The sequence below is a fragment of the Bidens hawaiensis genome, unplaced genomic scaffold (genome assembly GCF_021521415.1).
Source record: "Bidens hawaiensis isolate Kalapana, Puna unplaced genomic scaffold, B.hawaiensis_p1.1 tig00017496_1, whole genome shotgun sequence".
Taxonomy (NCBI): Eukaryota; Viridiplantae; Streptophyta; class Magnoliopsida; order Asterales; family Asteraceae; genus Bidens; species Bidens hawaiensis.
Window position 1 is genome coordinate 253,401 of NW_027492651.1, and position 23,402 is coordinate 276,802.

At 34.0% G+C, this 23,402-nt stretch overlaps 3 protein-coding genes across 3 annotated transcripts; 1 reads left to right on the forward strand and 2 right to left on the reverse strand.

Moving 5' to 3' along the window:
- Window positions 1–1,261: 1,261 nt before the first annotated feature.
- On the reverse strand, window positions 1,262–5,321 carry LOC143554106 (D-ribulose kinase-like). Its single transcript, XM_077043961.1, has 8 exons — window positions 5,208–5,321; window positions 4,814–4,953; window positions 4,476–4,728; window positions 3,637–3,769; window positions 3,451–3,539; window positions 2,649–2,926; window positions 1,645–1,714; window positions 1,262–1,453 (listed from the first exon to the last, which is right to left on the reverse strand). Exons 1-8 carry the CDS (start codon window positions 5,298–5,300, stop codon window positions 1,262–1,264), a joined length of 1,248 nt encoding a protein of 415 aa, XP_076900076.1. The 5' UTR covers window positions 5,301–5,321.
- Window positions 5,322–14,157: 8,836 nt separating this feature from the next.
- Window positions 14,158–20,885, forward strand: LOC143554107 (DNA (cytosine-5)-methyltransferase CMT3-like). Its single transcript, XM_077043962.1, has 20 exons — window positions 14,158–14,439; window positions 15,302–15,339; window positions 15,422–15,524; window positions 15,613–15,720; window positions 15,791–15,910; window positions 15,986–16,085; window positions 16,174–16,370; window positions 16,470–16,535; window positions 16,612–16,857; window positions 17,474–17,532; window positions 17,655–17,721; window positions 17,817–18,146; window positions 18,222–18,290; window positions 19,104–19,187; window positions 19,272–19,359; window positions 19,452–19,564; window positions 19,646–19,750; window positions 19,827–19,870; window positions 19,959–20,132; window positions 20,627–20,885. The coding sequence occupies exons 1-20, from the start codon at window positions 14,158–14,160 to the stop codon at window positions 20,775–20,777; spliced, it is 2,544 nt and encodes an 847-aa protein (XP_076900077.1). The 3' UTR covers window positions 20,778–20,885.
- A 42-nt stretch (window positions 20,886–20,927) lies between these two features.
- Window positions 20,928–21,857, reverse strand: LOC143554108 (uncharacterized). Its single transcript, XM_077043963.1, has one exon. It carries the CDS (start codon window positions 21,855–21,857, stop codon window positions 20,928–20,930), a length of 930 nt encoding a protein of 309 aa, XP_076900078.1.
- Window positions 21,858–23,402: the final 1,545 nt, after the last annotated feature.

The window sequence follows — 23,402 nt, forward strand, 5'->3', positions numbered from 1 at the left end:
AGTCTAATTGGTTTATCTTATGAATAGTAAAAACTTGTGAGACAACAACCATTTGGTTTTTAATATATATATATATATATATGTATATATAATCTAAAAGCTGCCTGAAGAGTTTCGTGTCACAATTTAAATGTTATTAGGACCCAACAAAAAAAGGTGAAAAGTATACGGGTTCTTATTGCTACATTTACCTTTAAAAGTGTCGTCATAAATAAGACGTTGTAGGTGTGTACGCAATTACTCATATAGATGGCATACTAGTGAAATCATTATTTCTTAGTATAATTCAAAAATAAAATTTATGTTTTCCTCATATAGTAGCATGTTTTGTGTGGTTTTATAAGATGCCTTTACATTTATGAATAATGGATGGTCACTTGAGATACAAAACAAACAACAACATGCCTTGGTCCTTGGCAATTTGGCATTATTTATGTATTTTATGTGAAAATGCTATAAAGATCCACCTCATTTTTCTTAGCTTGTTAACAAGTTACTTAAACAGGTACATGCTTAAAAACCAATTCAAGTAATTATAATTATGTAATTTTGTTGACTTTTGATCGTTACTCGTTCAAACAGGTTGCAAGTGGTTTATGATTATTTTTCTATTTTATCTTTTTTATATTTCAGTGTTTTTAAATAAAAGTAAAAGATGACAAAAACTTGATGCCATATTTCATTAACATTCAAAAACATAAAATATTTTACTAATATTTAAAAATATTACATAAACAATAAGAAACTTGAAAATACTTTAGAAAAAAACTAGATGCCATATTTTTCTCAGATTCGTCGATGCAATTTTTTCTGCTAATTCACGTTCCGCTCCGGTAAGATTATTAATGGGTTCCCTCAACATTTTCAAATCTATAAACCATTTGTCGATCCTTCTTGAGTTGAAGACTTTTTTTCCCTTTTCGCCTCCTGCTTTTGCTTTAGCTTTAGCTTTAGCTATAGACGTTGTTGTCCAATGTCAACTATTCATAAAGTTGTAATAATGACAGCTACTAAAGGAAAATTGGAACCATAACCAGACTTACAGAATCTGCATTTCACAAAAGATTTAAGAATTTTTCATGTCATCCAAGGACAAGAATGTGATTGTAAATGTGAGTTTTCATTCACCGGTCAAAGAATAGTATATGTGTATTCAAATTCAATGGGCAAATGTTGGACTTGTATATTCTATCATTTTGGACAATATACTTTCTCAGTTTAAATAGTCTAATAATAATATGTCCCCTTAGTCACTTTATCCTTATTCAGTTGCCTTTAATGCCAATAAAGCAGCCCCATAAGCCGCCTCAGTTTGAATTGCTCGTGTTACAGGCAAACCAAGCACCCTCTCTCGAATCTTTGTCCACTTATCGTTTTTCGATCCACCACCCGCGGTATACACTTCTTCTACCTTAGTAGCTCCTAAATCTTTCAGCAATGCATACCCTTGTGCCTAAATAAAAAACAAAAAACAAAACTTTTTATCAACATCCTTTAAAGACAAGACAAACATACTCAGCAGGTTACTAGTGGGGCCCATGACATTTTCAGTGACAGTTCTCACGGTTAAAAAACAAATAGGATATACAAGAAAAAGCATGCCGTATCAAGTTAAAAGAAGGGGTAGTTAGGTAATGTTATTACCTCAATGCGAGCTATGGATTCGAGAATTCCATGCAAGTATGCTACATCACATTCTGGTCGAGGACTCAACCTATAACATGAAAGACGATAATGTAATATTAATCACGAACAAGGAAGCAAGTCAAACGAGTCAATATCTCCCAATGTTTATTTATAATAATGCATACACGTGACTCGTCACGCGTGAATAGTGTTCATTTAAGAACCGATAGTATGCTGAAAAGTGAAAACTACGAAAACCACATTAAGTCATTAACTCATGTGCTATTTATTAAATAAATTAACTAAAATAAATGTAGATTTCAATACTTTTAAGATATGTTTTTAAAAATATTAAATTGACAGTAGTTTATCTAAATGCATGTATGTACACACACTATTTCAGAAGAGAGCTGATAAAATCACAGAAAGAGCAAAGAGAGATAAAGAAGCATTTATTTTTAGATGAGAAATTACTGTTTGAATCCCTGTAGTTTTAAGGCGGAGGCACAATGAGTCCTCGAAAAAAATTTTGAACTGGTTGAATCCCCGTGGTTTCAGAAACGAACCATTTGAGTCCTTGCCCTTACTTAACTTTCAGGGTAAAACTTTCATTTTACTGAAACCAGAGGGACTGAAATTGTTCGTTTCTGAAACCACAGGGACTTAAATTGTTCGTTTCTGAAATCACGGGGACTCAACCAGTTCAAAAATTTTTTCGAGGACTCATTGTGTCTCCACCCTAAAAGCACAGGGACGCAAAAAGTAATTTTCTCTTTTTAGATTTTTTATTTTTCATTGAAGCAAAATACAAGCGTGTTACGCAAATTCTCGCGGTGCACAACATACTGTTTTATGCAAAAAGAATAAAAATAATAAAAAACAAAACTAGATTAATATTATAAAGATTATAGGTTCTATGATAACTAAACTGATAACTAATAAACTAAACTATAAAGATGAACAAATATTGCCGTTACTCAACCCGCCCGTAGAAAACTATGATATTACAATATTTACTTTACCTTGGAGCCATTTTCGGATCGGCTATTGGAAACCTCTCTCCCTGGGCTGGTAGTGGATAATAATCCAACGGTGAAGGTTCCATCGGGTTAATCTGCACACTCAAATTCTCTAGTTGCTCATCTGAAAACAGTTGCCGGAGAACCGCTCCGCCAGTGTTTGAGGCGCCTCCAACCAGCCACTTGTCATCAAGACGATGACTGTACACCCCGAATCGTGCGTCATCAATCCTTGTAGTGCTTAATAGTTTTATCGCGAGTGTTGAACCCAAAGATGTCACCTATATACAGCCTTTTGGAAATTAGTTTATAAAGAAAGTTAAGAGCATACAATCAGGCTTGTAAATGAACCAAACGTTCTGTGAAACGTTCATGAGTCGTTTAGTGGAAAGTTCGTTTTTATTAAATGCATGAACGGACATGAACAACAGTTTTTGTTCATTTACTTAAAAGAACAAACATGGACACATCACACATGCCTCTTTAACTCATGTATGTTCGTTAAAGTCCGTTTATGTTCATTTGTGACTTTACGTCCTGTATAAATACATTAAAATAAGGCTCGTTACAACGTAGTCTAGTTATATGAAACCCAGTACTTTTGATTGTGTTCGATCAGTTATGTCTGTTTATGTTCACTTATGATTTATCTATGTTCAATTATGTTTGTTTGTTTACGTTCGTGAACAGTTCGTTTATTTTTGTTAACAAACGAACAGAACAAGAAAACTATGTTCGTTTAATTGTCCATGTTTGATCGTGTTTTTGGTTAATGTTAAATGAACAAAAGATTAAAACATTTTACCGCCATCCCGGGATGAGTAGCTTGGGCTGCAAGAAACGCAGCTATACTATCAGTAGTTCCTGTACACACAACACAATCCTCAGGAAAACCTGTACAAAAATTCAACTCAATATCAAAAATCATGTTTTAACTAACCTTTGTAACAGAAATATAACTACTTTTTTATGAAGAGAGGACAAAATATACCGAATTTTGTTCTTATGTCCTCTTTGAGGGAACTTATTACAGTCCCTGGAGCTTGAATGGTCGGTAGAACGTGTGAATACGGTTGAGATTTTAACCATGGTGGATACAAGTCAAGTTCGGGATCATAACCAACCTATGCAAACGAATTGGAAAACCTAACACGCTATAACTTCATAGCAAACATGACAAGAAAAAATGCGGTCAAAATAGTCAATTTGACCTCAAAAGGTCAAACCGCGTTCATAGACTATATACCCTTTAAGGTCAAACATACCACTTGGTTTGAAATTATACTTGCATACAGATTATCTATGAAATTTTGTAATTAGGGTGTAAACAAGCCAAGGCGGCTCGTGAGCTACTCGAGATTGGCTCGTTAAAAGCTCGACGTAAGCCAAGCTTAACAAGCTCGACCCTTGAAATAAGCTTGTTTAATAAACTGTGAGCCTAAACATGCCTGTAATTTATATATTTTTTAGTTAAGCTAAATATATATATCTATATAATAATATTTATTATGTATAACATCATGATGAAAATAACTACATAATATTTATAATGTTATATACAAAAGTTGCTAAAAACCATATAATAATAATTAAAACTGTACATAAATATATCAAATTATAAACAAGCCGAGCTCAAGCTTGAAAAAACGACTCACAAGCTAAGCTCGAGCTTTAGAAAAAGGGCTAGTTTTCATCCCTAGTTGTAACTACGTTTAACTTCATAAAACTGTCAGTGTTAAGCTTGTATCAGAGTTTATATCATTCAAGATCACGAACACAGTGTATTTGACTTTTAACGTCAAACTTGGCCCGCATACAGTATAATCTTACCTTTAACGCGTTATTGTAATCAGAAACTCCAATTTTACCATGGAGAAGCCACAAAAGCCAATCAGATTGATGCATTAGCACTGCAGACTCTTTACTTGAATCACTTGATGTCCACCATGAAACAAGCTTGCATAAAGTTGAAGAACCCGAGCATACCGTGTGGTTTAAAGGGGCAACAGATTTTACAATTGGTAATGCATCGGGACAGCTCTCGTTGTAGAGTAAAGGTCGTGTTAAAGCTTCTCCTGTTTTGCTGCAAATATAATGGAAAATAGTATAGTTGAGTTTTGAGATCACATTGACTTATAAAGCCTTTGACTTTTTGTTAAAATTAGCACCTGTCTATAATCAGAGTAGTTGCAGAAGTCCCATCTATAGAGATGGAAGCGATAAACGAATGCATAGTGATCGGTATGTCTTCGAGAAGAGAAAAGAGTGTTGTTTTCCATGATCGAACCCAATCAACCGTGTCACCATTCTTCCTAGACAACAAACTATAGTTTGTAAGTTCTTCCAAACAATCATGTAAGCTAAAGATATCTGTAAATATTTTTTATCTTGTGAGCTCGTTTACTTGATTTGTGTAAAAGGCGAAAATGTAACTACGGGTCCTTTGAACCGACCAATAAGTTTATAACCCGTTTAACACATTTATTGCCAACCCGCTCAACCATTTACAACTCGATTACAACACGTTCAGCCGTTTAATTAATGTAATCATGTAAATGTTACCATATACATAGGATAATCCCTCTTTCCTTCAGACTGTATTACACCTTCCTTGTCGATAATCGCATACCGAGCTCCAGATGTACCAAAATCCATCCCTAAGTACAGCTTTGCCACACCATCAGCATCATTCATTGAACTTGCCTTACAATTTAATCGCATTCGCCTTGTTGATTCTGATTTATCTGCATAACCCAAGTATTTTAGATGGGTTTTTCTTATTATTAACAAGTAGTTATATTTTAAGTGATTCTTAACAATTCAGTGGTGAGAAATCAAGCTCAGCAAAAAGGCTTACAGGTATTCTTCTTCCCAGATTGCAATAGCCTTCTTGATCTTGATTTATTATATGCAAGCTTGTTGTTGCAGAATAATAATTTAGTTGTTGAAGTTGATTTATTTGAAGTGCTAGTACCTGAAATGTTGGGAAAGTGCGTGTAGGAATTAGATTCGTAACTAACAGTAATGTAGCTAAAGAATAATATGGTTGATTAACCCCAACGACTGATTAGCAATTACTAGCAAAAGGATAAGTGAAATGAAAATGATACTACTGGACTGAAAATGTTGAAGAGAGCAGATGGAATAATAATAATGATGATGATGAAGTGAGGCTGCCATTTTGAACAAACGGATAATACGAGTAAGGTTGGAGAGGAACAAGTATAACAATTTTGATATTTAATAATATTTTGAATTTCCCATCGATATTTAATCGTATTTAGTTTATATATATATATATATATATATATATATATATAACTAGGATTTAATACATGACGAAGAAAAAAAAACATAAAAACATAAATGAAAAGAATAAATATGCAACCCACTATTAACAAGTTTATTTTTAGGAGATAAAACAAATATGTATATAACCTATGCATCATCTTTATAGTATTTACTCACTTCTACAAAAATAACTAGTTAAATAACATTAAAAATTTACAACTGACAGTAGCGGTTGCAACCAGATGAGCTAACCATGGGAATTACTTTCATGTATATCTCTGATGATTGTGCAAAGCGGACAAGGAATGAGTTAAATGATTTATTGTTTAAGTCGTTCCTATAAGGGGGTGTTTGGTACAGATAATGGAATTGTAGAGAAATGGAATAGATAAATGGAATTGCAGAGAAAGGGAATTGGTCTGGAGAATGAGAATTCCAACCAAAATTTATTAAAAAATAAAAAACATATAAAAAGATGCATAAATTCCAACCAAAATATGCACTGATCAAACCAATTCACATACAAAACATAGTTTTTAAGCAAAACACATCAACCATGGTTAAAACCAATTCACATACAAAACATACTTCAACCATACACAACTATCCCATTGAACCATCGGTATACAACTCGACCATCTCAATTTTCTCTTCTATTGTCAACGTAAGAAAAGAACGTCCTAGATCCACATCATTACCAATCAAATGAGCTGCTTTGAACCGTTTTTTCGTAGTGATACCTGGTAAAGCTTTCAACTCATCACTAACCTTTTCATAGATTTCACGAGCCTCCATACCTTCTTTGCTAAGTTGTTCACCCACCATCTCCCCAAATCGAAGCAAAACTTCCTTGATATCTTTGCAAGACTCTCGATATATCTCATCTGCATCTGTGCTTCTACCTCTTTTGCGCTTGCTTGTTACACTTCCTGTTTGTCCTTCAGATCTATCAACATTTGGAACGGCTTCATCAACAAAATCAAAGTCTTCAATATCAACAGGTGAGCTTTTTTGCGTCTCTTGAACAACATCTTCTTCTCCAAGGTCAACTGCTTTACTACCAGTAGCTCTATCCTTACCGAACATGGTACACAATTTGTCATAGAAAGGAAATGACTTGTCACGAAAATTCACAGCACCTTTGTGAGACTACAAGACAATTACAAATAAATTAGACTAAAATTTTAAAATCTAAAAAACATATTTTTTAGAATATACCTTCACGTATTCATTCCAAACACTATCATCGGCAATAATACAACATTTTTGTTCATCCCAACCAAACCCACTTGTATGCACCATATCATATACAATGCTAAAGTGTGTCTTCCATGTCTTCATCCTAGACTTTATATGTGGTTCTGCTTTGAGGCCAGAGTTAGGAAGACTTACATCTAGCAATTGTTGAACACCATTTAAATAACCTGGTTTGAATCCATTGTCAGCACCAGCATACTTTCCGGATGCATGTATCTCCATTAATGCATCAATTAGCTTTGCATCTTCATCATTTGTCCAGGTATGCTTGCTCCGAGTAACTCCTCTCACTATATTTGAATCTGCCATGTCTACGTACAAATGCATAATTATACAATTAAAAATCATAATTCATGTAACTACAAATACAAATATAACAAGAAACATTAATAAGAAACAAATAAAGTGCATAAATAAACATTAATAAGAAACATCCTTGGTTCTACAAATAAAAAATACATAATTGTCAAACATAATTAAGAAACATTGTTGGCACGCTGCGCACGCATCGCAGTCCAACTATTAAACATTTCATTAGCAAGAAGGTCTCTACGATCGGTCCATTCTTGTGAGGGCTCGATCATAGAAATAACATTGTCATGGTCATTTGCAGGTTGTGTGTGATTTACTGGGATTTCGTTATCAAGAGGGTCTTCACTCATTGTTGTTCGTATGAAATTATGCAATAAACAACAAGCAATGATGATACGTGGCATGGACTCTATGGGATGATATGAGTCATCACGCAAAATAGCCCATCTATCTTTAATCATTCTGAAACATCTTTCTATAACATTCCAGGCCGATGAATATCTCATATTAAAGAACTCCTTAGCATTCGTAGGAGGACGAGACCAATCGTTAAGATGATAACGTTGACCTCGATATGGAGTTAAAAATCCTTCACCATTTGTATAACCGGCATCACAAAGGTAGTATGTTCCTACAATTAATCATAAACTCTATGTTAATTATCATACTTAAATCTATGTATATTCTTTGAAAATTGCCTATCACATACCCGGAGTTATTTTAAGACCATTGGGTCTACTGATTGCATCACGCAAAACTCTACTATCAGCTGCAGAACCCTCCCATCCCGCTAAGACATACGTAAATAAAAGGTCTCTCGTACATACTCCGAGTACGTTAGTACAAATCTGCCCTTTTCTTGTCCTATATGGTTTTCTATCAATAGCAGGGACTTTAACTTTAATGTATGTTCCATCTAATGCTCCTAAGCAACCCTGAGTTAAAAGAAATCATTACTTACTAATGTATGTTAGCAAAAAATATCTTTAATAAAAAATGTGTTTGACTAACCTTAAACCATTTCCATCTTTCATCAGTTTCATTATCTGGCACTGGCACGGGTGACTTGTAGAGTTCTTTGTGTAATCGACATATAGCATTTAAGACTAACTTGAAATACCGACTTACAGTTTCCCCGGACCGATGAAATCTGTTGACTAGTATCCTATTCTTTGCATTATGAGCAAGGGTATGTAAAAACATAGCAACTTGCTCATCGACTAGCATGTTTTTACTATTCTTTAGTCCCCCTCTAGTTTCTAGCATATCACAAAGTGTTGTAAATGCATGTATATTCATTCTTATGTTAACAACACTCGTAATATCACTTTCATAAACCATCCTCACCATGTTTTCACGCCTATTATGGTAACTCATTAAATATTTTTTACGTAAAGTCATTGACTCAATCGACCGACGCAAATGATAAGTACACAACATCCACCAACGAATCGTAACATAAATGACATAAAATGCACCTATGGCAACTATTCTTTGTCTGGAAGGTGATCTTGCCATCTACACATAAAAATATAAGAAAATTCAAGAAAAACAAACTAGACCTCATATATATAACAAATCAAAAGAGTTCATAGTTCCTATTATACACTAAACTAGACCTCACGAGAGATTGCAGGTAAATTAATGCAAAAACGCAGCCAAAGTGCACACCAAAATGCAGCAAATTAAAGTGCAAAATTGAGCTAAAGTGAAAGAAAAGAAACTACACAGAACTCAAAATTGAGCTAAAGCTAAAGTGCAAAATTTTGACATCATATGCTATTTTTTTCCTTTTGCCAATGATTTTTACCGCAAGTAATTGAGGGGAGACATTTAAAGACTTCAATTTAAAAAGAGAAGGTATTGAGTTCAAATATTATCTGATTACGCTAAAATAAAAATAGAGGTTTCTAGGTTTTGCTAGTGGATTTCTCACCTATGATGGATTTTCTATTGAGGATAAAATGAAAATAATCGGATGAGTCAGTAGTCCGTCAGTAATTTAAATGGCTATACAATTTTATTTTTTTTTACTATTTTTCCTAAATTGACTCTAAACCAATGATCTAATCCAAATGTGCGTGCGTATGTACCCACCCAATGATCTATACGCCAACTTCAAATTCTCAAGGCTTAGTGCTTATTTTTCTCTCTCTAGACACTGCACATGTGACATGTTTTTATATATAAATATAAGAGAAGTGTGTGATACAATAAAAACAGGCACAACATGAAAGGTCTCTACTTTTGTTGCAGCCTGTTGTTTGTAACATGTTTGTTAGGAGATATTAAGGCAGATGAAGCATATAATGATGGGGTTTATATTGTGTATATGGGTTCTGCTGCTGCCTCAAGGGACAACCATAACATACTTCTAACTTCTCTAGAAGAACTCAAGAAAATAAACTACACAGAACTCAACATCTCAAAACCCAGTTCGTGCTTTAGAAAACAACCTCGAAACGAGCCGAGCTCAAGCATTAGTAAGTCAAAATGAGCCGAATTCGAGCCTAGTCAAGCTTGAGCTCGGCTCGTTTACATCCCTTCAGACTGCTCATACACACAATTACAAACTTATACACACAAATATACACAAATTAACAGAAACACGAAGCTCGAGTGCATACATAAACTAAACCTAATGAGATTGCTGAGGCTAATCTGTTAATCGGTTATTCTTCGATTGTGAAATATATATAGATTGAATGCTTATGGATGTGGTACGATTAATAATAATAAAGTGAAAAGGAAGCTGATATATATAGATTGAATGCTTATGGATCTGTTAATCGGAAATTTGAACCATACCTTGTTTTGGGTTGCGGTGCTCTGAAGGAGGAAGCTGATAGAAGTGAAAAGGAAGAGAATGGAAGTGAGAAATGAAACCTAGAGAAATGATTTCTCCGCTTTTTTTAGAGAAAAGAAATCAGGGAAATGGAAATGGTTTATTTCAATTTCTCACATCTTTCTTTCGTAAACAAACAAGAGAATTGTTTCCATTTCCATTTCTCACCCCCCAATTCTCTGTACCAAACACCCCCTAAGAGTGTTGGTACGGTTAGTTAAGGGTTGTTTGGGATTTCTTGTTTCAATCTTTTTAAAACTTACTGTCATAAGTCATGAGTTACAAAATTGTAACTCATGACTTATTCCTCTCATAGCATTCAATTTTTCCAAACACCATATGACTTTTTAGAAAAGTTATATAATAAGTCGTAGGAGGGTAAAATAAGTAATCCCAAACACCCCCCTTAACAATTGGATAGCATTGTTTTTCTTTCACGATACCATAACAAATCAAACCAATACCCACCCAAGTTACCGCCATGTCCCTGGCGCAACGTAATATGTTACGATATCATATGCTATTATATCATACTATATGACACAATAGTACATAAAATGTCCATTTTAAAACAGCTAAATGAGGTTTACATAACGGTTTCAAAACCGTTTTAAACCTTGCGTTGCAAAATGTATTTAAAACGGCTTATAAACCGGTGTAAAATGTATCCAAAAACAACGCTTCATTATGGTAAAAATGATATAGAAAAGACCGTTGTAAACTATATAAATAGAAAACAACGGTTCTTTTATTACCTAAATACAACGATTCTTTGATTATCCCAAAAAACAACTTTCTACGTATTTGTTTTTTTTTAAATAAAAGTTATATTTTTATTAACCAACGCATTGTAGCAACCAAAAGCCTCAAATCCAATTTATATACATAAATCATCTTACATTTATACAAAAATAGTCAAAGTCATAAATAAAAACTAAACAAATATACATACAATGTTATTTATATTTCCATGCATTCGTTCAAAATGTTTCTCGGATAACACCCTTAAATCTTCAAAATCTCATTTGCATATTCTTCAACATCTTGAGCTGGAAACCCTTATTTCCTTCCCTTCTTCTGGTAACACTATGTCCATCTTCGGTCCAGCTAAAGATAAAAAGCAACATATATCAATTACACTAAACTTAACAAGATTACAATATCTATCAGCATAAGAAAACCAATTATATAATATATGTGAAAATTGATCACTTAGCATTTACATGAGACTACAACTTTATCAAAGTAGGTGACACAAATTAAGTTTATGTGAAAGTTACTTTGTGTGGCTTAACATGTCATGTTGTATTGGATTAGAACAGCATTAAAAAAAACGGCTTCAATGTTGTTTATACTCGCTTACATATTCAAAACATACAATGTTAATCACTAACATTCCCTTTACATGGTGTAACAGTATATACTTCCTCGTTTAATCTTTTCTATCAAACACCTAGTGTGTGTTATGCTTTCCTTTAATTTTATGATTTTTCATTTTCATAAAACTCCAAAAACAATATCACTTTCATTTCTAAATATATTTATCCAAATGAATAAAACTCCAAAAGGTGGAAGAACGAGAGGCGTGCTTGAAGTGTAATATAGCAAAAAAAAACTTCTTCCTTTAACCAAAAACCTTATGTTTGGAGAATGATACGTAACTATGTAACTAAATTAAAGACATCAAATAATCAATAAGCTCAACATAATGATAAACCCTATGTGGATGCAATTGTTCAATCAGTAAACATAAGTAAACTGAGATATAAAACATGTATAGAATTACAAACATAATCAACGAAGTATATGAACACATATGCAATTTGAAAAGTAGAAAACAAATTGTTATGTTTTAAAAAAAATTTATTATGCTTTCAATTAAATTTAATTAAGATTCGATCTACCTATATTATTTTCAACATTAAATCTTATTATGTTATCTTACTTTTTTTAATAAAGTAAAATAACAAGACTTGGGTATCAAACTTACATTCAGTTATAGCATAATTTTCCATCATAATCTTCTAACCCCTCATATCGTTCAATCTGTCTATCCATGGATCATGAGCTAAGACTTTTTGGACAATTGAGTTATAAAATAGTCAGTAAAATATTGATTGAAGATCAGCCAAATGGAAATATGAATGTTAAACAAGTAGAATATAGTCATGAACAATCTTTTTCTAGGGTTGGCTTGCTCTTTCGATATCCAGTTTTTTCTCATTCACACTATATGTTGCATATCGAGGGTAACCAGCAGACATTTTTAATATCGGGTGACAATTGGAATCTTTATGATAAAACAACAAATGTTTTATACAAATAGGTTTTCTCAAATTTATAATTTGAGATTATAGACTTCTTATTGCTTGTACTGTATATTTCATTTCTTTTTTTACTTTTAATTCTGTTACATTATTTTAAACATCGAACCTTATTTATTTATTTTTATCATTTAACAAATATCGTGTAATACACGGGTTCAAAGGTTAATTTTAAACATAGAAAACAAAAGTTTAAATACTGTAACATACTGTTTCAATTGTTAAAAAAATACACTCGTACTTTTCAAATCATACATCTTGTGACAGCATAGTTTGTCACACCATCAAATTTTGACTAATATAGTTTTACCGTGAGATGCGTGATACACCATAATTTAGCTCATTTGTTATACTAAACAACCATTTAGAATAGTTTAAAACATTAACCGAACCTCATCCAAAACATGTGGTAACAAAAACAAACCAAACGCTTTAAAATTTTTGTGGAAGCATAAAAGTAAACTGTTTAAAAATATTAAACCGTTTGCTCAAACAATGCAAAACCCGTCAAAATACAAATAATGTAAAATAATTGTTCATGCGATAAATGAAACTTCAAGAAAATGCACACAACGTGCTCTTTGGCATACCTAGCAATCTGGCAAAATATAAATACTTAAGTGTCAACATGGAGTTGGCGAATTCACATGTTATAATGTAAGACAATGTAACAAAACGCTTTAAAATTTTTGCGGAAGCATAAAAGTAAACTGTTTAAAAATATTAAACCGTTCGCTCAAACAATGCAAAACCCATCAAAATACAAATAATGTAAAATAATTGTTCATGCGATAAATAAAACTTCAAGAAAATGCACACAACATGCTCTTTAGCATACATAGCAACCTGAGCAAATATAAATACTCAAGTGTCAACACAGGGTTGATGAGTTCACACGTTATAATGTAAAACAATGTACGTATTTTAGTTATTAGTACAATTCTATAATATCTGGGCAGCTAATCAATTTACAGGGTACTAGACGTTTCAAGCAAAGTAGATGATCGCGTATGTTGTTGCCTCTGGACCAAGTCTATCACCAAACATTGGTATGAATGTTAGGTCAATAAAACACCCGTTTCTACGACCTCTAGTTGTGCTAGAGCGACTAGCCCGGGTAGGGTCTGTCAAACCCAGTAATACTACTCAATATCATCCCGTAAGAACACCCTCTATAACGGTTCAAGAAATAAACGAACGAACGAAACACGTGTTCATTTTCGTTTGTCTATTAAATAAACGAATTTCCCGTCGAACAGTTTACCAAACGCGTGATTCGTTTACAGATGTTGGCTATTCTTTTTAAAACATGGCAAGGCCAAATTCAAAAGGTCAGACACGTACACGTTTATTTTAAACTCTTCCCGCCCACCCAAAAAATTTTAGCCCGCCCACTAACCCACACGCTCACCCCCAATATAAACCCTAATTCCATCCATCAGTGCTCACCTTCACCTTCTCTCAATACTAATCGGAAACAACAATGGCAACCACCAAGAGCAAGAGGAAGTCATCATCTGCTTCCGCCAAGAAATCCGATCCGGCATCTTCATCCTCACCCGTCTCGCAGAAGAGAACGAAGATACTCAAACAGGAGGAGGAGGATTTGCCCAATGCCTCTGTCGTTGTTGAAGCTCCGGCGGTTAATAACCTACCGGAGAAGGTAGAAGACCACAAGGAGGAGGAGGAGGATGAGAGTCGGTTTATCGGTGATCCGGTACCCGAAGTTGAAGCTACACGGCAATGGCCTCATCGTTACCTCAATGTAAGATACATGCCTTTTTCATTCTTAGCTTCTTGCTTTTCTCTCTGTGTATTTTCTAGGTTAATTTGTTTATATATAAATGAATCAAGTTAAATATTTAGTTTTTGTGTATATTCTGTAGCTTATTTTAATTTGTTTGTATATGATCAGTTAATTGTTCAATTTTTGTCTATATTCTGTAGCTTATTTCTTTACATATGAATGATTTAATTGTTTAATTCTTGTCTATATTCTGTAGCTTCATTTGTTTATATGTGAATGATTTAAATGTTTAGTTTTTGTTTATATTCTGTAGCTTAATTTGTTTATTTATGGATGATTAGTGAAGTTTTGACGATCTAGGATAATTGGAAGCTATAAATTCGTGTTTATAAACATATTTGACTCTTATGACTGTGGTTTTGGTGTATACATTGTAGATATTATTGATACATAACAGACAAAACCTAGGGTTGACACAAGTTTAAGTGTTATTGACTAGATTCAGTCACTTGATCAAACAGATTATTTTGTGTATATTTTGTAGGTTAATCTGTTTATATATGAACGATTAATGAAGTTGTGTTTATAAACACTTTTGAGTTCTATGATTGTGTTGTTGTGTTGTATAGATTTTTAGATACTGATACAGTCATACACAAAAGCTAAAATTTAGGGTAGACATAAATTCATGAAAATGTGGGAAATTTAGCAGCACATTTTTATATATACATTTGTAATATCAACACTAATTTAGTCATTTGATTAAAAATATTTCTTCAAATAAGTTTTTATAAACACCGATGGATGGATCGTACATCAATGCTATTGGCAAAATTTGTAATACACATGTTCACTTGTTTGTTTGTTTTTGATGTTGCAGAAGACAAAAAATACTGGAAATATAGAAGCCCTTAAAGGGTAAGTTTTTATAATATTTTGCTTTTAGTCAATTTGTTGTAAGTTAATTGGTTCTAAATAATGTTTTTGTGTGAAATACAAGGACTGTGCCTCCAAAAGAGTATATTCAAGCTAGACGACACTATACTCAAGCACTTGTTGATAATCGCGTACCTTTTAAACTCGGGGATGGTGCTTATGTCCAGGTAGATCTTTTTTGCTGTTTTTTAGCTTCGTACTTACAATAACTTAACTTAGCATAATTAACAATGGTTAATTTGTTTCCTACTTTAGGCTGATGAGGGTGTGCCATATTACATCTGTAGAATTGTGGAAATGTTTGAAGGAGTGGATAAAGAGTTATACTTTTGTGCTCAATGGTTTTATAGAGCCAAAGATACGGTAATCTACATTTCAACATCATTAAGTAATTTTACTATATGGTCTAATAACCTCTCTATTTCTATTTCAGGTCATTCAGGGCTGTTATAATCTCATTGATGATAAACGTATCTTTTTATCTGAAATAAAAGATGACAATCCTCTTGACTGTCTTGTAGAAAAGCTTAAAATTGTGCGGGTTCCGTTAGATGTAAGGTTTTGAAAACCAGTATGTTATTGTTTATACCATGCTATTTAAAAGTTTAACCTTTGTTGGTTTCTTTAGGTAGATGTTGCTACTAAAAGGGCTATGCTTTCAAATAAAGACTATTATTACGACATGTTATATTTGGTACCATTTTCAACTTATCAAAACTTACCACCTGGTAATTATGTTAAACCAATTCTTTTGGATACATAGTATGTTCATGTACGTATGATACATTCTAATTTTAACAACTGTAATGTAAACAGACAATGAAGCAGATGGGAATGAATCTGATTCAACCATATCTTGCGAGTCTGAATCTAACGTAGCTGTCACTAAGGTATCTAAGATCAAAGAAGTCAAGAAACCTGTTATGAGGATGCTTGATCTTTATTCGGGATGTGGTGCGATGTCTACTGGTCTTTGTTTGGGTGCTAATATCGCAGATGTTAATTTAGTCACGGTATGACCTGACTTTGTAATATCTGTATCAATTTTGTGTTTATCTTTAAATAGTATCTGTTGTGACACTTGTTTTTAAAATGTTTTTTTTTAATTGTAGAGATGGGCTGTGGATTTGAATAAATATGCATGTGAAAGCTTGCAACTGAATCATCCAGAGACAGAGGTGTGCGACATTTGCTAAACTTATTTGCATATGAATGCTTTTTTAGTTAATGGTATTGAAAAACTTATCGTTACAGGTTAGGAATGAGTCAGCAGAAGATTTCCTGTTGCTACTTAAGGAGTGGGAGAAGCTTTGCCAGTCTTTTTCTTTAATTGGTGGTGGTGATTCTTTGAGTGTTGAAAAAGATGAAATGGAAGATGCAGAGGATGATGGCGACGATGATGATGGTGGACTTGATGAGGAAGTATTTGAAGTTGAGAAAATTTTGTCCATTTGCTATGGTGACCCGAAAGGAATGAAGAATCGTGGGTTGTGTCTTAAGGTACATAGTTTCATTTTGTTTTTTCTGTTACATTGTTTGAATAAATGCCTTTATGGTAGGGGCGTGCATGGCTTGGTATCTGTAAATTTTTAAAGCCTTTTGTTTTGGTTTTTATTTTGTGTTTGGTTCGGTTTTGGTTTTTATTTTGTGTTTGGTTCGGTTTTGGTTTTTTTCAGTTATGCTGTTTGTGCTGGAAAAAGTTGGCACAAAATAATAAATTTGGGTCTAACTTTTTTTAATTATTAATTAATTTATTATTATACATTTGGTTTAAAATATTTTTTTTATATTCTTATTTATTACGTAAAATTAAAATAAAAAATGAATCTATATATTTGGCTTGGCTTGTTTTTTTTTTCGGTTTTAGTTATATGCATAACTTAAACCGAACCAAAAGGCTAGGTTACATCATTTTGAGGTTGCTTTTTTTTTTTCTGTTTCAAGCACACTCCTACATTTTAGTATGTAATTTACATTACAATATTAGTTGTTTTGATTAATTAATTCTAGTTTTTCTTCAACTCAAGTTACAATTACAATATCTGCTGTTTTGATACAATTATCACTTATCAGTTGCTGTTTTAATTTAATAACACATTTGTTTTTGCATCACCAGATTCGTTGGAAAAACTATGGCCCAGAAGAAGATACATGGGAGCCTATAGATGGCTTGGGGTATGCACACTACTTTTCAACATTTATAGTATCTCTGTTATAAAAAACTTATTCATAATTACTTTTTTTTAGTTGACAAGTATATAATTTCATTAGTTTGACACCACTGCATTTTTTATTAGCGATTGCCAGGATAAAATAAAGAAGTTTGTTACAGAAGGTTTCAAGTCAAAGATCTTACCTTTACCTGTAAGCACATAATCAATATATACTTTCACAGATACGAGTTATTATTTGTGAATATTAACTGTTGATCATTGACCGCTGACCATGTTTTCAAACAGGGGGACGTGGATGTCATTTGTGGTGGCCCCCCATGTCAGGGAATTAGCGGGTTCAACCGTTTTAGGAATAAAGAAAATCCATTGTCTGATGAAAAGAACAAACAACTTATTGTGTACATGGACATTGTAGAGTATTTAAAACCAAGATTTGCTTTGATGGAAAATGTTGTGGATATAGTTAAGTTTGCAAAAGGTTTTCTTGGAAGATATGCTTTGGGTCGCCTTGTTTCTATGAATTATCAAGCGCGTGTGGGTTTGATGACAGCTGGTTCTTATGGGCTCCCACAGTTCCGGATGCGCATGTTTATGTGGGGTGCTAGGCCCAATGAGGTGATTATTTAAACCTATGTTATATTTTTGATTTTTTAGTTAAACGTGGTTAACAATACTGGTTTTGTTTTGCAGAAATTACCGCAATATCCTTTGCCCACACATAATGTTGTTACGCGTGGTGTGTCTCCTGTGGAATTTGAGGTATGATTTGGTAATTTGTTGATTCATACTGCAGGGGTTGGTTTTGGGGTAAAACCGAATCAGAAACCAAATTTTGGTTTTTGAGTTTTTGTGAACTGTCAAGCATTTGTTTTTTTGGTTCAAGTTCAGTTTGGCTTTTGTTTTACTACTTGAGCTTAATATTTTTCCATTGAAAATGGTTCAAAATTATGAATTCGGCCCTAAAATTTTTCTGCTGATTTTTTTTGATAATTATTGATTAATTTATCAGTATACACTTAAGCTACTTGTTAGTTTTTTTTACATAACTTATAGGAATTTTATAAATTACATAATCCAAATACTTAGCTTAAGTATTGACCGTTCTTGTTTATTATACATTTTCAACCGTTAATAAATTGTTTGGCGAGAAGTTCAATTATGCTCATTTAATAAACAAACTAACATACTCCTTTTTAAGTTGTTTACATAACCCATAACTTATAGGAATTTTATAAATTTATAGCTAATTTTTTGATAATTATTGACTGTTCTTGTTGGATTGTATGCTCGCTTAAAGTTAAACAAGAACATACTCTGTTTGTGTTTGTTTGGTTATTTTGGTTTTAGTTACATGCAAAACAAAACCGAACCAACAATTTGGTTTTTACAAAAACATAAAGCAAAAAGTCGGTTTTGTTTGAGTTTTTTTGGGTACAAATCAGTTTTTTGTTTTGTTTTTTTTGGCATGCCCCTGGTTCATAGTTTGTTCTGCAAATGAAAAATGTTTAATTTATTTATTTTTTTTAAATTTATATGTAACCTGTTTCATGAAAATTCACTTGTTGACCACAGTCAAATGCGGTTGTTCATGATGATGTTAAAGTTGTGTTGGAAAAAGAACTGTTTCTTGGTGATGCAATTTCTGATCTTCCACCTGTAAGTAACTAACTATACTTCATTACTTTGTTATTAAAAAGTTTCTCATTCTTTAACTTTATTAAAAAATAAATACACTTTTAGGTTACAAATGACGAAGAAAGAGACGAAATTCCCTACGCAGAGCCACCCAAAACTGAATTCCAAAAGTTTATAAGACTCAAGAAAAAAGGTGAGTCTCATATCAGTTTCATTGGCTCCCAATCTCTTAATTTAATTTTACATTTGAAAATTTTTTTATTTAAGTTTTCATTTATAATTCAGATATGCCTGGATTTGCTGGTGAAGACTCTTCAGACCATCTATTGTATGATCATCTTCCGTATAAATGTAACAATGATGATTACCTGCGTGCCTGTGAAATCCCCAAGAAAAAGGTTTGGTGCATTTTCACTACATTATTTTGCTGTTAAATATTTATTAATTCTCATTATCCATTTCTCAAATTACATTTTCAGGGTGCAAATTTTAGGGATTTAAAGGGTGTCCGTGTTCGTGCTGACAACCGTGTTGAATGGGAGCCTGATGTTGAGAGAGTATATTTACCTTCAGGAAAACCATTGGTAAGTGTCACAATTTATGTTTATTATCAAACATTAATTATTGTAATTAAAAACGTTTTATTTTTCTTGGTGACAGGTTCCTGATTATGCTATGACTTTTGTTGAGGGGCGATCATTGAAGTAATTTAACTTACCTGGGTTACTTTTATATGTAACAATATTATCTTACTTGGTTTTCTTACTTCTGTTGTTTGGTTGATATGCACAGACCATTTGGGCGGCTCTGGTGGGATGAAATTGTACCTACTGTGGTAACCCGGGCCGAGCCTCACAACCAGGCAATCCTCCACCCGGTGCAAGACCGAGTTTTGACCATTCGTGAAAATGCTCGTCTTCAAGGGTTCCCGGACTACTATAAACTCCTCGGCCCCATTAAAGAAAGGTCATAAAAAACCATCAAACACATCTCCAGTTTCGTTTCAAGCTCCTTTTCCAATGCTCAAGCTTGGTTGATGAGTCGTTTTTTATAAGCTTGACTTTTGCTTATAATCTGTTAGTTAAATTAGTTAATTATACACATTTTTAATTATTTTTATATATTTTATAGTCATAATATTTAATACATAACATACTATATTACCATATATTATTCAGTTATTTTATCATACTTTTTTATATAATAAATGTTAGTATATAAATTTATGTTTATAATGCAATAAATCTATATAAATTATATGAACAATAAGCTCGTTTTGGTATGTAATCCAACTTGATAAAATCTGTAACTTTTTAATCAAAATGGTTATCTTTTTTATAAAAATTTGATAGCTTTTTTCAAAAAATAAATAATTTTTTGAAATTAGTTAATTATTTTTTTATTAAAAGTTTAATGTTTGTTTATTAATAAAAATTGACATTTCTATAAAAATTTTGCAGATACATCCAAGTTGGAAATGCAGTTGCGGTTCCAGTTGCACGAGCGTTAGGCTACTCGCTAGCTATGTCGGTCAAAGGTACTGCTACTGACGGCCCTGTTTTTACTTTGCCGAAAAAGGTTCCCAATTTAGAGGCGGAGGAAAATCAATAATTTATTACTTGTAATTTTGGACATGAAGATTAATTTATGCATTGACTCATGTTGTAATGTACTAGTTAATCTCATTTTATCATTAATGAAAGCTTTCATAACTTCTATACTCTTGTACACTATGCATGTGTATGCACATTGGTTACTCAGTTATTCATACTTCCATGTATACAGAAAAAGGCTGCATTGTGAGGTATTTGAACTACTGCACGGTGAATCATACTTGCTTATGTTATAATCTTTGCTCTTTTGTTTGGTTCCATCTTGATTATTATCATCTTTTTGATCTTCATCATTCTCTGAGTTAGGTTGACTTGGTTTGAAAATAAACAACCTGTAACTTGATCCAGGGGTCAAGAATAGCCATGCGTGCACGTCCCAGAACACCTCAATTGGTTGATTGTTAACCAAGACAGTTTGATTACCACGAAACTTCCATTGCAGGTTTGTTATGTGGATCAGTACAGTCCCATCTATACTGATTGACATTTCAGGGTCGTTCGGCCCTACTGTTGAACTTTCCACCACAATGTCATAATCTTTTCTATGCTTAACAAATTTGGCTCGTGTCGTGAAGCTTTTCTTGCCAAAAACGTGTTCTTTTTTGAAGAATAATAAGGTATCGGATGCACATGGTTGTGCTTTTGTCCTTTTGTATACCTTCTCGGTCATGTCACCTATTAGCAACATGACTTCTTCATTACAAACCAATGCAACATAGAAATCTGAGCAGGGTTCTGGTGATCCTGTAAAATTTGCTGAACGGAGATCCCAATGAACGACGATTTGAAGCCCGTCAACCTCGAGTGCTCTGTAACTTTTGTTGCCCCAAAAATGCCACGGGGCGAGGTCAATCCTGCAGTTATGGCGATGATTGGTTTCCATGCTGTCTACATAGATTGTTAATGAGTGGTTCATTATGTTTTTGGTCCAAACTGCGGTCACGATCCGCCAATGACCACCAATGAGTGCCTGATACATGCATGTAACCGTGCTTTGTGCGGTTTTTGTTGACGTGGAAGGGTCTTCACCTTGTGAAATTGGCGTCAGTTGATCCTTTGAGGTGACATAAAACGCCATATTGACTGCACCTTAATCATCAATCATACAATGCTTTGTTGTTTTTTGTAACATACGAAACGTCGAAAATGTTGAATCGGAAATTACCGTTGGTTTTGATCAAAAAAATCTTTAGCATTCATAGGCTTCAAATCATTTGGTTTTGAAATTATTTTGGAAGAAGATGAATGTAAATGTTTGGGGATGGGATCTCTTGAGGGAGAGGAAACATGCACATAAATCTTCCTACAAATGAAAGATAAAAAGTACATTAAAGTTTCTTTAGATTTTGTTAAATATATTAAATGGACAAACTAAAAGACAGGATTTACCAATGGATATTAGAGCATATGGTCTCAAACAAAGTTACTAATAACGTTGTCGAAGCACGAAATGAATCTTACCTGATCCATGACGATGTTTCCACGGATTTTCGAGATGAACGAACCACGTCTTGATCTTCTTCTTCTTCTGCGGCTGCGCCGGCGACCTGCAATGTCGAGACCTGCAATGGTCTCGGGGGTGTGGAGGCGACTGCTAAGATATCCTGAAGATTTCTTGTTCACAGACACAAAAAGTGGTGGTGGCTCTTACTGAGCATGACCCCCTGATAAGGAGGTGGAGACCTCCTTATATAGAGTCTCATGTCCACCATCATGGTACCCTAATGGGCCTAGCCCAGTTAGGGTTACCTCCACAAAACCCCCTCGGCCCAATAACATTGTATTAGCCCATGTAATGAAATAAGCCAAACATAATAGATTTAGGGTCGTAGAACCGGGTTTTAGTACCATACCCCTACAAGCCCCCCCAAGTCCAGTGTTGCTCCTGGGCGCGCAAGCGTCTAGGTGGAGCGCTGGACTTTATAAGGTGTGAGGCGGTTTTTTCCCTTTTCTTTGGCCTTGTCTTTATTGTCTGAGTTTTGAGAGGCTTTCTTCATGATGGTGACATGTTGTAATAAAAGCCTGCGCGCGAGGCGACTTACGAGCTATAGCATAATAAAGCCTGCGCGTGAGGCGTCTTACGAGCTAAGAATAATAAAAGCCTGCGCGCGAGAGGCGTCTTATGAGCTTTGAGAATAATAATTGAGCTGGCGCGTGAGGCGACTTACGAGCTGTGAAAGTAATAAAGCATGAGTGCGAGAGGCGTCTTATGAGTTATAAGAATAATAATTGAGCTGGCGCGCGAGGCGACTTACGAGCTGTGAAAATAATAAAACTGGCGCGTGCGGCGACTTACGAGCTGTAATAATAAAGAAGCTGGCGCGCGAGGCGACTTACGAGCTTGTAGAATAATGAAGCTGGCGCGTGAGGCGGCTTACAAGCTGTAAAATAATAAAGAAGCTGGCGCGCGAGGCGACTTACGAGCTTGTAATAATAAAGAAGCTGGCGCGCGAGGCGACTTACGAGCTTGTAGAATAATGAAGCTGGCGCGTGAGGCGGCTTACAAGCTGTAAAATAATAAAGAAGCTGGCGCGCGAGGCGACTTACGAGCTTGTAGAATAATGAAGCTGGCGCGTGAGGCGGCTTACAAGCTGTAAAATAATAAAGAAGCTGGCGCGCGAGG